Below are 16,977 nucleotides of genomic sequence, written 5' to 3'. Positions count from 1 at the left end.
GTGAAAATAAACCCGAAAACAGTGGCCCCTTTCAATAACCTGTAAAAAAACAGGGATCACTGTAAATAATCCCTAAAACAAAGAGCCCTTTGTAGGACTGCCTCAGTGTAATGTTTTCAGAATTGAGGGAGTGCCACATGATTACAGATTCACTGCTGGAGGGTCAATAAAAGAGTGAGTTTATTAGTATTAGTACCACATTTTAGGGTCTGTACTCTTTCAGGAACACAGTTACACATAGGGTTAGGGGGATGGAAACTGAGGTGTAGTCCTAGTATGCAGGAGGATGAGCGTCGGGAGTACATGGACAGGACCTCACTGTCACAGTAGTGTGCTGGCAGACAGCAAGCTGGATTGAAGTGTGTCTACTTTAATGCCAGGAGTATCCGGAATGAGGTAAGTGAGCTTACAGCTCAGATAGGTACCTGGGACTTCGATGTTGTGGCCATTTTGGAGACATGGATAGAGCAGGGTCACAAATGGATGTTGCAGGTAGCAGGGTTTAGATCTTTGATTAAGGTCAGGGAAGGTGGTAAAAGAGGGGGAGGTGTGGCTTTGTTGGTCAAGGATAGATGAGAGTAAACTGGTTGATGTGGTGTATATGGATTTCAGCAAGGCGTTTGATAAGGTTCCCCACAGTAGGCTATCGTACAAAATGCGGAGGAATGGGATTGTGGGAGATATAGCAGTTTGGATCAGAAATTGGCTTGCTGAAAGAAGACAGAGGGTGGTAGTTGATGGGAGATGTTCATCCTGGAGACCAGTTACTAGTGGTGTACCACAAGGGTTGGTGTTGGGTCCACTGCTGTTTGTCATTTTTTTTAAACAACCTGGATGAGGGTGTAGAAGGATGGGTTAGTAAATTTGCAGATGACACTAAGGTCGGTGGAGTTGTGGATAGTGACAAAGGATGCTGTAGGTTGCAGACAGACATAGGTAAGCTGCAGAGCTGGGCTGAGAGGCAGCAAATGGAGTTTAATGCAGACAAGTGTGAGGTGATGCACTTTGGTAGGAGTAACCGGAAGGCAAAGTACTGGGCTAATAGTGCGATTCTTAGTAGTGCAGATGAGCAGAGAGATCTCGGTGTCAATGTACACAAATCGATGAAAGTTGCCAGCCAGGTTGACAGGGCTGTTAAGAAGGAATACAGTGTTTTAGCTTTTATTAATAGAGGGATCGAGTTCCAGAACCAAGTAGTAATGCTGCAGCTGTACAAAACTCTGATGCGGCCGCACTTGGAGTATTGTGTACAGTTCTGGTCACCACATTATAAGAAGGATATGGAAACTTTGGAAAGGATGCAGAGGAGATTTACTAGGATATTGCTTGGTATGGAGGGAAGTTCTTACGAGGAAAGGCTGAGGGACTTGAGGCTGTTTTCGTTAGAGAGAAGAAGGTTGAGAGGTGACTTAATTGAAACATATAAAATAATCAGAGGGTTAGATAGGGTGGTTAGGGAGAGCCTTTTTCCTAGGACGGTGACGGCAAGCACGAGTGGGCATAGCTTTAAATAGAGGGGTGAAAGATATAGGACAGATGTCAGAGGTAGTTTTACTCAGAATAGTAAGGGAATGGAATGCTTTGCCTGCAATGGCAGTAGATTCACCAACTTTAGGTACATTTAAGCCGTTATTGGATAAGCATGTGGACACACATGGAAAAGTGTAGGTTAGATGGGTTTCAAATCAGTATGACAGGTCAGCGCAACATCGAGGGCTGAAAGGCCTGTACTGTGCTGTAATGTTCTATGTTCTAACTCATCCATGCCAGATATTCTAAACTGATTCAGTCCCATTTGCCATCATTTGGCCCATATCCTTGTAAACCCCACCTATTCATTTACCCATCCAGGTGCATTTTAAATGTTGTAATTGTACCAGCCTCCACCACCACCTCTGGCGACACAGCGAAAATGTTACTCCTTAAATCCCCTTTAAATCTTACCCCCCTCACCCGAAACCTATGCCCTCTACTTTTGGACTCCCTGACTCTAGGTTAAGACCTTATCTATTCACTCTATTCATGCCACTCATGATTTGAAAACCTTTAAAAAAGGGATCACCCCTCAGCTTCTGGCTCTCCAGGGAAAATAACCTAAGCCTCTCCCTTTAACTCAAACCCACCAACCCTGGTAAATCCTTAAGCCCTTCCAAGTTTCACAACATCCTTCCTATAGCAGGGAGGCAAGAATTGCACACAGTATTCCAAAAGTGGCCTAACCAATGTTACAGCTGCACTGGACGTGACCTCTCAACTCATACTCAAATGTAGATAAACAGGAGGCTGGAAGAACACAGCAAGCAAGGCAGCACCTGTCAACATTTCAGGTATTACTCTTGTGCACTGACCAATAAAGGCAAGCACACCAAATGCCTTCACCATTCTGTCTACCACTTTCAAGAAATTAATGAACCTGCACTCCAAGGTCTCTTTGTTCAGCAACACTTCCTCAGACTTTACCATCAAGTGCCCTGATTTGCCTTTCCAAAATGCAGCACCTCACATTTGTCTAAATTAACACCATCTGACAATCAGCCCATTGGCCCTCCTGATCAAGATCCCTTTGCAGTCTGAGTTAACATTCTTCACTATCCACTACACCTCCAATTTTGGAGTCATCTGCAAAGTTCCTAGCCATACCTCCTATGCTCACATCCAAATAATTTATACAAAATGACAGAAGCAGTGGATCCAGCACCAATCCTTGTGGCACACTACTGGGTCACAGGCCACTTGTCTGAAAAGCAACCATCCACCACTGTCTTCCACTGTCCAGCCAGTTCTGTATCCAAATGGCTAGGTCACCCTGTATTCAATGTGACCTAACCTTGCTAACCGGTCTACCATGAGGAATCTTGTTGAATGCCTTACTGAAGTCCATATAGATCACATCCCCCACTCTGCCCTCAATCCTCTGTTACTTCTTCAAAAAAAAGTAAAAAGTTATATTGACACAATTTCCCCACACAAAAAGCCATGTTGACTATCCCTAATTAGTCCTTGCTTTTCCAAAAGGATGTAAAACATGTCCCTCAAGATTTCCTCCAACAACTTGTCCAACACTGATGTCAGGCTCACCAGTCGAAAGTTCCCTGGCTTTTCTTTACCACCTTTCTTAAATAGTGGCACCACGTTAGCCACAACGAGGTGCTGGAAGTTTGGAGGTTGACTATTGATAATGCAAAGTCTCTCAGCAAAAGGGGCCCAGCAATCACTTCCCAAGCTTCCCACCTGATCAGATCACACTGTTGTATTTTAAGATGTCCAGCACCAGCTCCTGTGTAATATGGACATTTATCAGGATGTCACTATTTATTTCCCCAAGTTCTCTACTTTCAATATCCTTCTCCACAGTAAATACTTGTTTAGTATCTCCTCCATCTCCCGCGGTTCCACATATAAGCAGCCTTGCTGCTCTTTAAGGGGCCCTCTTCTCTCATTAATTACATGAAGGAGAAAAAAAAGTATTTGTAGAATCCCCTTGGATTCTGCTGAACTATTTTCCAAAGCTATCTCATGGCCCTTTCTGCCCTCCTGATTTCCCTCTTAAGTATACTTCTAAGAGATTCACTCAATCTGACATATACTTGCTTCTTATTCTTGAAGACCTCAGTTTCTCTGATCATCCCGCATTCCCCACACCTACCAGCCTTGGCCTTCACCCTGAAACATGCTGTCTTTGGACTCTCGTCTCATTTTTGAAGGCTTCCCATTTTCCAGCTGTCCTTTTGCTGCAAACTTCAATGATGACAGACTAGGATGCAGCAAAGAGGATGCTGAGGTATTTGTAATATTTTTCACTCTAAGTGCTTACTGAATAATATATCTTGGCCTCCTCCAAAAGATCTAAACTGCTGGAAACCAGACTTCAGCCAACTCAACTCTTTCAACTGTTACGTAAACAGCTAAAGGGTCAGCAAGAGCAATAGGTCCAAACACAACCCCATTTGTACCACCAAAAACTTATGCTCCAGGATAAGCTGAGCTGTTCCAGAAAAACTAGGAAACTGGTATCCACCCAGTCATTTGGAAATTCAGGAGATATGACAAGAAAATAACAAAAACATCTTAACCAGTTACTGGCGCACCCGCATATTCTCAGTGGTGGAAGGTCCCTTTAAAAGGGTGCTGTCAAGCAAACTCATTTTGCTTATCAAGATCAGCAAGTGTGAAGCTGGATGAACACAGCAGGCCAAGCAGCATCTCAGGGGCACAAAAGCTGACATTTCGGGCCTAGACCCTTCTTCAGAGAGGGGGACGGGGAGAGGGTTCTGGAATAAATGGGGGGAACCGAAGATGGAGAGAAAAAACAATAGTGGAGAGGAGAGAACAGGTGGGGAGGTAGGGAGGGGACAGGTCAGTCTAGGGAGGATGGACAGGTCAAGGAGGCGGGATGAGGTTAGTAGGTAGGAAGTGGAGGTGTGGCTTGGGGTGGGAGGAAGGGATGGGTGAGAGGAAGAACAGGTTAGGGAGGGAGAGACAGGCTGGGCTGGTTGTGTGGTGCAGTGGGAGGAGGGGACAAACTGTGCTGGTTATGGGATGCAGTAGGGGAAGGGGAGATTTTGAAGCTGGTGAAGTCCACATTGATACCATTGGGCTGCAGGGTTCCCAAGCGGAATGAGTTGCTGTTCCTGCAACTTTTGGGTGGCATCATTGTGGCACTGCAGGAGGCCCATGATGGACATGTCATCTAGAGAATGGGAGGGGGAGTGGAAATGGTTCGTGACTGGGAGGTGCAGTTGTTTATTGCGAACTGAGCAGAGGTGTTCTACAAAGTGGTCCCCAAGCTTCCGCTTGGTTTCCCCAATGTAGAGGAAGCCACACCGGGTGCAATGTCTTTTTTAAAAAAAAGAAAGTAAAAACCAAAACTGTTCAGAGATACTATTAGTGATAATGGGAACTGCAGATGCTGGAGGATCCAAGATAATGAAATGTGAGGCTGGATGAACACAGCAGGCCCAGCAGCATCTCAGGAGTCATCCAGCCTCACATTTCATGATCAGAGATACTATTACACGGTCAGTTCAGGCTCCGGCATTTCGCACAATCAGACTGGTGTGGAAATTTTTTAAAAAAGCAAACGATAAGTTGGTAAAGCTCTGGTTGCTATAGTGTAATGGTGAGCAAGTAGGTTTCTGACCGCTAGGATCTGAGTTCAAATCTTGGGGCGACACGGTGGCTCAGTGGTTAGCACTGCAGCCTCACAGCACTAGGGACCCAGGTTCGATTCCGGCCTCAGGTGACTGTGTGGAGTTTGCACATTCTCCCCGTGTCTGCGTGGGTTTCCTCCGGGTGCTCCGGTTTCCTCACACAGTCCAAAGACGTGCAGGCTAAGTGGATTGGCCATGCTAAATTGCCCATAGTGTTCAGAGGTGTGTAGGTTATGGGGGGGGGGGGGGGGGGGATGGGTCTGGGTGGGATGCTCCAAGGGGCAGTGTGGACTTGTTGGGCCAAAGGGCCTGTTTCCACACTGTAGGGAATCTAATCTACACACACTTCTGCAGCAGATGGGACTTGACAATCCAGGCCCCTTTCAAGAACCTACAGTCAAACCCTTTTTGAAAGAAATAAATGTTACTAATTCATGTAGTAAAACTATAGACACTTATCCTTGCACTTATAAACTGTGATTTTGGACCATAGTACTATTTATGTATGAATATCAACAACTTCAGCAACAGCTGGCATGTTCAAACATTAGATTGGGACCTATTGCTCAGCATTCTCCAAGTCTTTGAAGCTTATGATCACAATCATATGCTTTTACCGAACAACTACACAATTTACTACTTTAAAAAGAACATTATGCTAAAGTGTCCAACCAAACAGAAAAAGACAAAATGAATTGTCAAAGAGGATTAATGCTGAAATGAATCAAAGCACGGGGATCCCAGAAAGATGCCGAACAATTGGTCACTTAGAAACAAGAAACACATTGGTAGACCAGGAGTATATGGCTAGAGGACATGAGCAGGATAAGAGATCAAAGTGTTACAGAGGTACAGAGTAAGGCTGTAAAGGAACTTGCAAGCAAGAATAAAGCCGTACAGTGAAGGTAAAAGAAAACACAATGTTGAGTTGCAAGCAAGTCGGAATGTGGAAAGCAGTAAACTGGATGTTTCACATTCACTGAAGATTAGAACCTGGGGGGAGACAGACACAAAATAAACAGATGAAGATCATCCAACTTTTTGGTTCGAATGAAAGATGATAAACTACAAATATTAACTTGACTTCCCTTTTCCACAGGTGCTGCCTGAACTGCTGAGAATTCAACATTTTCTGTTTTTATTTGACATATTGAGAATATGGTTTTTTTAAGGGCATAAGTGAAAAGTCAAATAGACAATAAAATTGTTATCAGGTGAAACAGCAATGAAAATATGCAATATGTTGGCAATAGATACACTAGTTGTAATAAGAAAAATACAGCCTGAACAGTGCCAATGTTTATCCCTCAAGACCAACAATCCTAATGCATGTGTCTGCCCTATGCCAAAACCCTTTATCTTCAACAATGCTATATTTTGAATGTGATACAATCTGTTTCAAATCTCTAATCTTTGTTATAATCTGTAGCCTCAACTTTGCAGAGGAAAGCTTCCCCTACTCTCTGCTCCGAAGCTCATTTATTTCCTTTTGCTTTAAGCCACACAAGCACGAAAAGCAGTTGATTTCTATGTTCTCTGCCAGCTTTTTGAATGTTTACAACATATCTATCACGTCACAACTGTCTTCTCCTCTCTCCCCACAACTAAAACAGACCCATCTGACTATTTCCTCATGTTGGATAGTATTCTAAATCGACTTACAGATGAATTGCAGCAACATCCTTCCTGTAGTGTACAGTGAAAACTCATACAGCACTGTGGTTTTGCTGTTTCAGAAGATTAAATTACATCTGAACTCTTATTACCAGAAACATTTGATTGTGCTACATACATCAACCAGTGAAAAGTTGTCAACCGACTGCCACTAAATTTACTAGCGGTCCCCAATGCCAAACACGGTCAAATGCTACCAGTCACTATCTCTGAAATTCAGTTCTTTTGTCCAATTTAAGATCAATACTGTAATGAGGTAGAGTGTCAAGTAGTCCCAGCAGATTCCAAGCTGGTTATCACTAATTCAGTCTTGATAGCAGCCATCAATCCCTCATCCATCATTTCAAATGATGATTAGGTTAATTGGGCTCTAAATTGGCTGCATCGGATTTGTCCATCTTGTGGGCAGAGCATACATGGGCAATTTTCCATTTTCTTTTTTGAAAAGACAGCTGTGAAGTTCATAAGACATAGGAGTGGAAGTAAGGCCATTCGGCCCAGAGTCCACTCCGCCATGTGGGAACAGAGCTGCATTATTAGGAAACACTGTCCCAATACTCAAGGCACCATTATGAGAGTGGACTTTTAATTCTCAGATGCATGGTTTCATATTTATTTTTGCCTCATGAAGGATTCATTGCTCTGTAGTCAATTCTTGTGCAACAGTGCAGTTCCAAGTACAGATCACATCTAAACAACTAGTCTAAACTACCCCTTCTAACTTGGATTAGTCATTAAACATGCATTGTGGATTCTGGGTGTATTATTAATAGGCACTTCATTCTCAGGATTTCAAAGTATAAGCTTTCATAAACACATCTGAACTATGACTAACTTGGGACAATGCAGTAGAAGACCATACACAAAGCAGGAACAGTTTCATTTTTACCATGTTTATACCTGGAAACCTTGCCAGTTATAGCATGACATTCCAACGTGACTAAGTGTATCAGTGTGTGTAAATAGTGCAGAGATTTCAAGGACACTGCACAGGAAGCCCTCACAGAGTATGGCAACATTTAACAAAAAACCCGATTTGGCATATACATAACCCAAGCAACTCATCAGCATTCATCTCTACAAATATTTCAGGTCGTACTACTTGTTAATTTAACTTTTGCTGAGTTTACAGAATTAAATCGACATCAGAATGCTATGTGTTTAAACTTGAGTCTCCAGCATTTACCCCAAGATTGCATTTGAGAAAACATAACTGATGTCATAAAGAACCCAAGATTACACAGTCACGCATTTCCTGAGTCTGATACCTTGTCGGGAATAACTAATCGGTGTTTGTTGTGACCAAGAATGTTCTAAAATTTATATGATGGGAGAAGTTCTTCAAAACTTCAAGCAGCAAGAAGTTACATAGCTACGTCAATTGCTCCCGTGTAGACTTCAAAACTCTTCAAATTGTACAGAATCTGGACAAGAGATATTCGATTAAATCACCAACTAAGCGGATTTCAAGTTAGAAAAGTAAACGCTACTAATAGCATGAAAGACGCCTGGCTCAGTATCCTACACTGGTACCGGTCCTTAAAAACCTTTTAGACAACCGACTTGCCAAATTGAAAGAAGCAGCCAAACAGGCCCAAAAATGGAGAAAGTTTACAAGAGCAATGAGAGGTCTCGTATCCTACAATGAGGCAACCTACCAGTTACTGACATCTAAAGATGTCAATTTCAGGCAGTTGGGAGTCACATTAAACACTCAAATTCCCAAGCTATAAATTAAATGTAATTCGATCTTTAGCGGAGTCAATTGTTCCAGCAGTTAGAAATCCGAGTTACAAATTAAAAACAAAACCGAGTTCGACAGTCTGCACGGCATCAAACCCTTCCACTCGGTCAACTTTAAAAAAAGGCTTTTTTTTCAGTGTTACAAAAAAAAATCACTGCCAGAGGAGCATGCAAACGATCCAACTGTATCCATTTTAAAGGGTTAAAAAAGCTGCTGAGCTCTGCCAAAAAGCTGGAAATTCGTTCTTTAGAAAGTGAGGCCAATAACTGCCCGCACTTTACAAAGAAGAAAGCTGAAAAAGGTTCGTTCTTATTAATCTGGGGAAATCAAACAGAATGAACTACCGCGAACCGGTAAATGAGCCGAAGTCGACATCTGCAGATAATTAAATGATGAAAATGTTGAGGCGGGGAGGGGGGGGGGGGATCCAAAGCGTAAATCTGTACACGATGAGTTTGCTAAAACAAATCCACCAATAAATATGAGAAGTAACTACTCCTACCACGAGAAGTGCTGAACGCTGCAATAAAAAGACACAAACAGATTTTCCAGCACTCCACCGTCTCCATCCTCCGTACCGTTCCCGAAAGCTCGGACTGAATCGCCGACGAAAAAGCTATAAATAACCAGTGTGAGTCACACAGTCAACAGAAAAAAAGAGAAGACGCTTGTCTGCTTCAGTCTCAACAGCGCCACGTGTTTCCACAGTGGGACTGAAATCAACACGCTCTGCAACACATTAACCCCGCCCCGAATCACAGCTCATTGGTCAAAGCTGCAATCTTTTCAACTGGGCGATCGTAGGAACTGCTGGTGCTGGGTGCCTGAGAGGACCAGGTGTGGAGCAGAGACTTCTGGAGAAGGGTCCGGATCCGAGGTGTCAGCTTTCCTGCTACTGTGATGCTGCCTGGCTTACTATATTCATCCAGCTCTACACCTTGTTATCTCAGATTCTTCAGCATCTGTAGTTCCTACCATCTCTGAAACATTTTAGCCTCAACCGCTTTCTGCGGCAGAGAATTCCAAAGGGTCACCACTCTGAAGAAATTTACCCATGTCCTAGTCCGAAATGACCTATCCTATATCATTAAAACGTGGCCTCTGGTTTTAGGCTCTGATCATCAAAATATCATTACTGTCTAATCCTGTTAGAATGCTACAGGTTTCTATGTGATTCCCCATTCCTCCCAAAACCCCCAATTCTTTAAAACTCTAGTGAATGTAATCCCCAACAATCCAGTCCCTCTTCATAAGTCAGTCCTGTCATCCTAGTGATCACTCTGGTAGACCTCTGTGGCATTCCCTCCATAGCCAGAATATCTTTCCTCAGGTAAGGAGGCAATACTCCAAACGTGATTTTATCAAGGCCCTGTATGATTGAAATAATCCTGGCTCCCAAGCTTAAAACCTCACAATTAAAGGCCAACAATGCATTTGCCTTCTTTATGCTTGCATGCACTTGCAGTCTTTCAGCAATTGGTGTACAAGGATCTTGTTGCATCTCCCCTCTTTCCTAATCTATTTTCAGTGAGATAATAACCTGTTTTTGCCACCAAAATATGTTATAACCTCACACTTGTCCACACAATGCTTCGTCTACTATACATTAGTCCACTCAACTTGTTCAAATCACACTGAAGCATCTCTATGCTCTCTTCATTATTTACCCTCAGTGCTAACCCCTTTAAGGCCCATGGGGAATCATTAATTAATTGCCTTGTGGAGCTTGTTTTATATGAGTTCCCTAGGTAACAGGTAATGGCCTATCCAGCTGGAACTCATCAACTGAGTCTTTTATTTTGCAGAACCACCCCACCCCTAAAAAAAGGGAAGAAAAAGTACCTCTGGTGAGCTTGTTGTGCTGCAGTAATAGTATCTCTACCCCTGGACCTGGAGGCCTAGGTTCAAGTTCTACCTGCTCCAGAGGTGCATAATAACATCTCAGAACAGATTGATTAGGAAAAAAATAAATAAAATGGAATTAAGCATGGGCACATTTGGGAAAACAAAAAAAATCACTGTATAATACCACTAGGCCATTGAGGCCAATCAGTGTTAAAGAAATCTCAGCAAGATTTTCTCAGTGTAATGCCTGAGGGCCAAGCATCTCCAGCTGCTTCATCAATGGTCCTCCTTCTACCTTAATGTCAGTAGGGTGGATGGTCATGAATGATTGCACAATGTTCAGCACCATTCACAACTTCTCAAATGCTGAAGCAGTCCACGCCCATATGCAGCAAGAGGTGGACAAGATCCAGGCTTGGGCTGATAAGTGACAAGTAGGGGGAAGTGATGGCCTAGTGGTATTATTGCTGGGCTGTTAATCCAGCAACCCAGATAATGTCCTGGGGATAACAGTGTGAAGCTGGATGAACACAGCAGGCCAAGCAGCATCTGAGGAGCAGGAATGTTGATGTTTTGGGTGGAGACTATTCTTCAGCATTTCTGAAGAAGTGTCTCGACCCAAAACGTCAACTTTCCTGCTCCTCTGATGCTGCTTGGCCTGCTGTGTTCATCCAGCTTCATACCATGTTATCTCAGATTCTCCAGCATCGGCAGCTCCTACTATCTCTGTAATAATGTCCTGGGGACCTGGATTTGAATCCCACCATGGCAGATGGTGGAATTTGAATTCAACAAATATCTAGAATTAAGAATCTAACGATGGCCATGAATCTATTGCGAATTGTCAGGAAAAACCCAACTTGTTCACTAAGGTCTTTTAGGGAAGGAAACTGCCATCCTTACCTGATCTGATCTACATGTGACTCCAGACCCACAGCAATGTGGTTGACTCTTAACTACCCTCTGGGCAATTAGGGATGGGCAATAAATGCTGCCTGGCCTGTGACACCCTCATCCCATGAATGAAAAGGAAGTGACAAGTAAAATTCACACTGTATAAGTGCCAAATGAAAAGGAAATGGCCATCTTCAACAAGAGACAATCTAACTATTGCTCCTTGACTTTCAATGGCATTACCATCGCTGAAACCCAAAATTAACTTTAATCACAAACTGTTTACCCTTAACCACAAACTGAACTGGATCAGCCAGCTATATATGTACTTACAAAAGAAAGACAGAAGCTAGGAATTCTGCAGCAAATAGATCATTCGCTGTTTCTTCAAAATTTGTCCACCATCAACAAGGCACAATCCGGAGTTTGTTAACGCTCAAACAGCTAGATTCCACCCAGGACAAAGCAGGTCACATTATTGGTACCCACAGCTACCTTCAAAGTTCAATATCACACATTTTGCCATCAGTGCATAATGTACATTGCATTGTAGCAATTTATCCAGTCTCCTTTGACAGCACCTTCCAAACCTGCGACCTACACTGCTTAAAAGGGCAAAGGCAACAGCTGAGTGGCAGCAGAACAATCTACATATTTCTCTCCAATTCTTCTTGACTTGGAATTACTTTGTTGTTCTTTCACTGTTGCAGGTCAATTAAGTGAAAACCCCTTCCACAATGCTGTGGGTATCCCGACACATTAAGGACTGTATTGATTCAAGAAGGCTGCTCGCCACCAACTTCCCCAGGGCAATTAGAGATGGACAACAAATGCTGAATGAAAAAAAAACTCATGGCTGTACACAGGTTGGTCCTGACCCAGGACAGACAGTTCTGCAGAATTTTATTTCTACTCAACCTGTTCAGAGTCAGATGAAGGGTCTAGGCCCGAAATGTCAACTCTCCTGCTCCTAAGATGCTGCTTGGCCTGCTGTGTTCATCCAGCTCCACACTTTGTTATCATGCATTTTACTTCCTCGTTTGCTGGCTGTGAGAATGCTTGCCTGTGATAAGCTGCTTATTGTCTTCCATAACATCAGTGTTGCTCGATAGCTGAAGATCCCCTTAATTTGGTGGCAATTTGAATAAAAATTCAGAGAGATCAAAACCATGTCACCAAGATTACTTGTGAATTGATGCAATGTATCTTGTCAAGAGATTATATACTGCAGCTATGGTGAAGAAGAAATGAATGCTTAAGGTAGCAAATTATTTGGGCCACTTTCTTCAAGACGGTGTTGAGTGCTGTTAAAGATGCTGAAGGTGAGATGGGAAGATGAAGCTAAAGGGAAATGTTGAAGATTCAGGTGAGTGGAAAATATTCAATCTCATTCGTGGCTTGTAGATGGCATATGGGCTGTGGTCAGGTTAAATCAGAGGGAAGTTTCTGGTCATAGAATTCACAGCCTCTGGCCAACTCGTTTGGATACAGTATTTATGAATATGGTCCAATTAAGCTTTTGGTCCATGATGAGCCCCCAGAATGTTGATGGTATTAGAAATTTGACGATAACAGTGCTGTTGAATATCAAGAGGTTATGGTTAGATTCTTTCTTGTTACATTTGGTCATTGTCTCGCAGTTGTGTGATGCAAATATTATATGCCACTTAGCAGCCCAGGCCTTTCAGTGTGTGGGCAATGAATGCTTAATTAAGAAAGGAGTTGCAAATGGAACTGAACACCATGAAACTATGAGAGAACCTCTACACTTTGGACCATATGATGAAGGGAAGATCATTGATAAACACATTTGGTCCGAGGAATCTACCCTGAGGAATTCTACCCCAAAGAATTCTACAGCAAATTATCAGACTGAGACAATTGCCTCCAGTAATCGCAACTACCTTCCTTTGTGCTAAATGTGGTTTCAGAAACTGGAGAGTTTTCTTCCATCACTCCTACTGATTTCAGTTTTGATTTGATTCTGCATTCTTCAAAATCAAAGGGCAATCACCCTAAATACACCTCAGAACTGAATGCTTTAATGACAACTGGAAGTAAGTGCTCCTAGAGCAGTCTAGACTGACAATCACTAAGTAGGTTATTGCTAATTAGGTGCCGCTCGATCACACTGCTCATGGTACTTCATTTTGTGGATGATTGCTAGTTGACTGATGGTGCTGTCATTGGCTGATTTAGTATCCTGCATTTTGTAGGCAACAGCAACTGGCAAATTTTCCAAATTGTTGAATAGATTCAATTTTGTAGTTGTCCAGCTTGGCCAGAGGTGCAGCTAGTTCGGGAGCACAAGTCTTTAATGTGACAGCTGGTGTGTTTAAGGCCCAGAGCCTTCATTATATTTAATACATTCAACAATTTCTTGATACCACATGCAGTGAACTGAATTAGCTAAAGATTTGAAGGATAGAATAAGCCGTCTATTTAACACTTTTGCTTAAGGATGGTTTTAAATATCTCAACATTTGATTCTTGTACTTACGTAAAGGGCCTCATCATTTTTGAAAATGAGTATGTTCATGGAGCATTCTCTTGCTGTTGTTTAATTAATAACAATAATGACCATATGTGGTAGGACTTCCTTTGTTTCCATGAGATGTTTGTGATAAAATGTTTATCTATTGGATGCTGTTTCTGCTGTAATAGCTTCAGAAAATTGTCACCTCATTTTTCGGCATGTCTGTTGCTGCTCCCAGCATATTAACACTTCTCTTTGAATCAGGATTAATCCCTTGATTTGATGTTACTGGCAGAGAGAAGGATATGCTGGTAGGTTACTAATTTTGGTCGAATGAACTGCAGATACCAAGTGCCTGAGACTTTTTTTTTGCAAGATTAGAGTCCCAAGTTATTCTTTTTTCAATATTTATATAGCACCTTTGGTTGGGAAGATTTAAAATTAATATTCAAGCCAAATATTCTTGCTTTGTGTTTCAGCGACTAATCAATTTGGCATGGTGTGGCATGCAGTGGTTAGCAATACTGCCTCACAGTACCAGGGGATCTGGGTTCGAGCCCAGCCCTGGGTGACCGTCTGTGTGGAGTTTGCACATTCTCCCTGCGTTTGCATGGGTTTCCTCCCACAGTCCAAAGATGTGCAGGGTAGGTGGATTGGCTATGCTAATTTACCCTGTAATGTTCAGGGACGTGTAGATTAGGTGGGTTATAGGCAGATGGGTCTGGGTGGGATGCTCTTAGGATCGATATGGACACGTTTAGCCGAAGGGCCTGTTTCCACACAGTAGAGATTCTATGATCTAAATAACTTCTAAGCTTTCTCCTGTTGACACAGCATCAATAGCAAGTTTAAATTTGACCTCCCATATTAAGAAATAAAAATTCTGGTATCTCAGCTGAATATTACAGGAACCATCAGTCATACTTCTTTAAAACAATACAGAAATACAGATGCTGGAAATCCAAAGGATAAACAGAAATTGCTGGAGAAACTCAGGAGATCTGGTGGCACCTGTGAAGTGAAAGCAGAGTTAAAATTTCAGGTCTGCTTGACCCTTCTGCAGAACTGATTGTAGCTAAGAAAATGTTGATATATATACTGAATGTGGGGTGGGGTTGTGGGTAGGGGAGGGGGAAGGAGTGAATGATAGGTGGAGATGTATCCCAAACAGAGAGAATAGTTGGATGGACAAAGGAATGGATAAGGGTCAACCTGGGAGAATCAATAGCTGCTAATGGAACCATTAGTAGCTGACTATGGGATGGTTGTACTAGCAGCCTATATGTTCACATGTGGAATGAACTTCCAGTCTGCATCCTGTCTCCCCAGTGTAGAGGAGGCCATATTTTAAGCAGTGAATATGGTAGACTAGATTGAATGAAGTGCAGGTAAATTGGTACTTCACCTGGAAGGTACGCCTGGACGGCGAGGAGGGAAGAAGTAAATGCATAGGTGATACGTCTTCTGTGATTGAATGGGAAAGTGCCATGGGGCTGCGGAGGTGTGGAGGAGCAGTGGACCAAAGTGTCCCAGATGGAACAGTCACTGCAGAAGGCTGACCAAGGGAGAGGTCAGTAATATGTGACTGGTGGTGGTATCCTGCTGGAGGTGGCGGAAGTAGCAGCTAATGATCCTCTGGATATGGATGCTGGTGGGACCTATTGGTGTGGTGAAATGAAGAGAGGGATGAGGGCTGTAGAGCAGGAGATGGACTAGACTTATCTGAGAGCCCTGACAACCTCGATGGTGGGAAGTCCTCGATTGAGGAAGATGATGGATATTTTCAAGATCCCATCATAGAAGTTTGCATAATCGAAAAGATGCAATGGATACTGAGGAACTTGGCGAATAGAATGGAGTCTTTACAGGAGGTGGAGTATGAGGTAACTGTGACAGTCAATGGGTTTGTAATGGATTTTGGTGGCCAGCCTGTCCCCAGAAATGAAAACAGGTGTTGAGGAATGGAAGGAAGGAGTCAGAAATGGATCAGATAATGGTGAGAGCAGAGTGGAAATTGGAAGTGAAATTGATAATTGTTTCCAATTCCGGACAAGACCAGGAAGCAGCACTGATGATATCATCAATGTACTAAACCTGAGTAGGACTGGAACAAGGTATATTTCACATTCCCAACCGAGAATTATTCTAAGTGAGGATGAGCTTGGCCAAGTGGAGGAGGGTGTTCGTGATGGGGTTTGTTCAGGCCTTTTTTCTGGGAAGAAACAGAAAGTCCTCTGATCATCTTGATGGGGGATGGACATATAAAGAGACTGCACGTCCATAGTGAAGAGGGGGCAGCTGAAGCCCGCAAACTGGAACTTCTGAAACTGAAGCGTCCGAAGACTTGTGGATGTATATGGGAAGGATTGGACAAGGGGAGAAAAGAATCAAGTCAAGGTAGAAATGAATGAGTTAGCTTTACTGTCACATGTAGACAAATGAGTACAGTGAAATTTACAGCACCATCTTAAGTACAAAAGCACCACTTTACAACCTTCTGGACTTAATATTGAGTTCAACACCTTCAAGTGGTGAACCAACTCCCATTGCTTCCCTTTCTTTTAGCTTTAATTCTAACATTCTCTGTTACCATGTCTTTTCTTCCGTCCTGCCGCTCCAGTGGGACCAAATGTTCTTCAAATCTGGCAGTTAGACACACAATTGTTCTGCCATTCTCACATTCCGATAGTTTAATCTGAACAGTCAATATCTTTTCCCGCAGCACTGTACACTCCACAACCGCAGCCCCAACTACAGCATAAATACTGCCCTCTCCACACTTGAGAGGGTGGTCTACGTTAAGCTCCTCGGTGTGACAATAACCGACAATCTGTCCTGGACTTCCCACTCAGATGCGACAGTCAAGAAGGTACAACAACTCCTCTTCTTCCTCAGGTGCAACAGGAAATTTGGCATGTCCATAAGGTCCTTCACCAAATTCTACAGATGCACCATTGAAAACATAACGTCTGGGTGCATGTTGGCTGTGTCTGGCAACTGCTCTGCCCAGGACCATAAGAAGTTACAGAAGATTGTGTGCGCAGCCCAGACCATCATGGAAGCCAAGCTTCCATCCATGGACTCCATTTACACGGCTTGCTGCCGCAGAAAAGGCAGCCAATATCATCAAAGACCCATTGCGCTCCGCAAATGCTCCCCTACGACCTCTTTTGTCAGGCAGAAGTTACAGAAAC

General features: G+C 43.0%; 1 protein-coding gene across 1 annotated transcript in view; it reads right to left on the bottom strand.

The window, feature by feature from the left end:
* Nucleotides 1–9,264, bottom strand: part of LOC125456245 (poly(A) polymerase-like) — a 59,858-nt gene extending 50,594 nt beyond the window's left edge. Inside the window, exon 1 of the mRNA XM_048539194.2 lies at nucleotides 9,071–9,264. Coding sequence (XP_048395151.1) covers nucleotides 9,071–9,137 — 67 coding nt within the window. The 5' untranslated portion in view covers nucleotides 9,138–9,264. The remainder of the gene's footprint in view (nucleotides 1–9,070) is intronic.
* Nucleotides 9,265–16,977: the final 7,713 nt, after the last annotated feature.

This window comes from Stegostoma tigrinum, chromosome 8 (genome assembly GCF_030684315.1).
Source record: "Stegostoma tigrinum isolate sSteTig4 chromosome 8, sSteTig4.hap1, whole genome shotgun sequence".
Classification (NCBI taxonomy): domain Eukaryota; kingdom Metazoa; phylum Chordata; class Chondrichthyes; order Orectolobiformes; family Stegostomatidae; genus Stegostoma; species Stegostoma tigrinum.
Note: the sequence above shows the minus strand (reverse complement) of the source record. Positions and strands in the feature narration are given on the sequence as shown.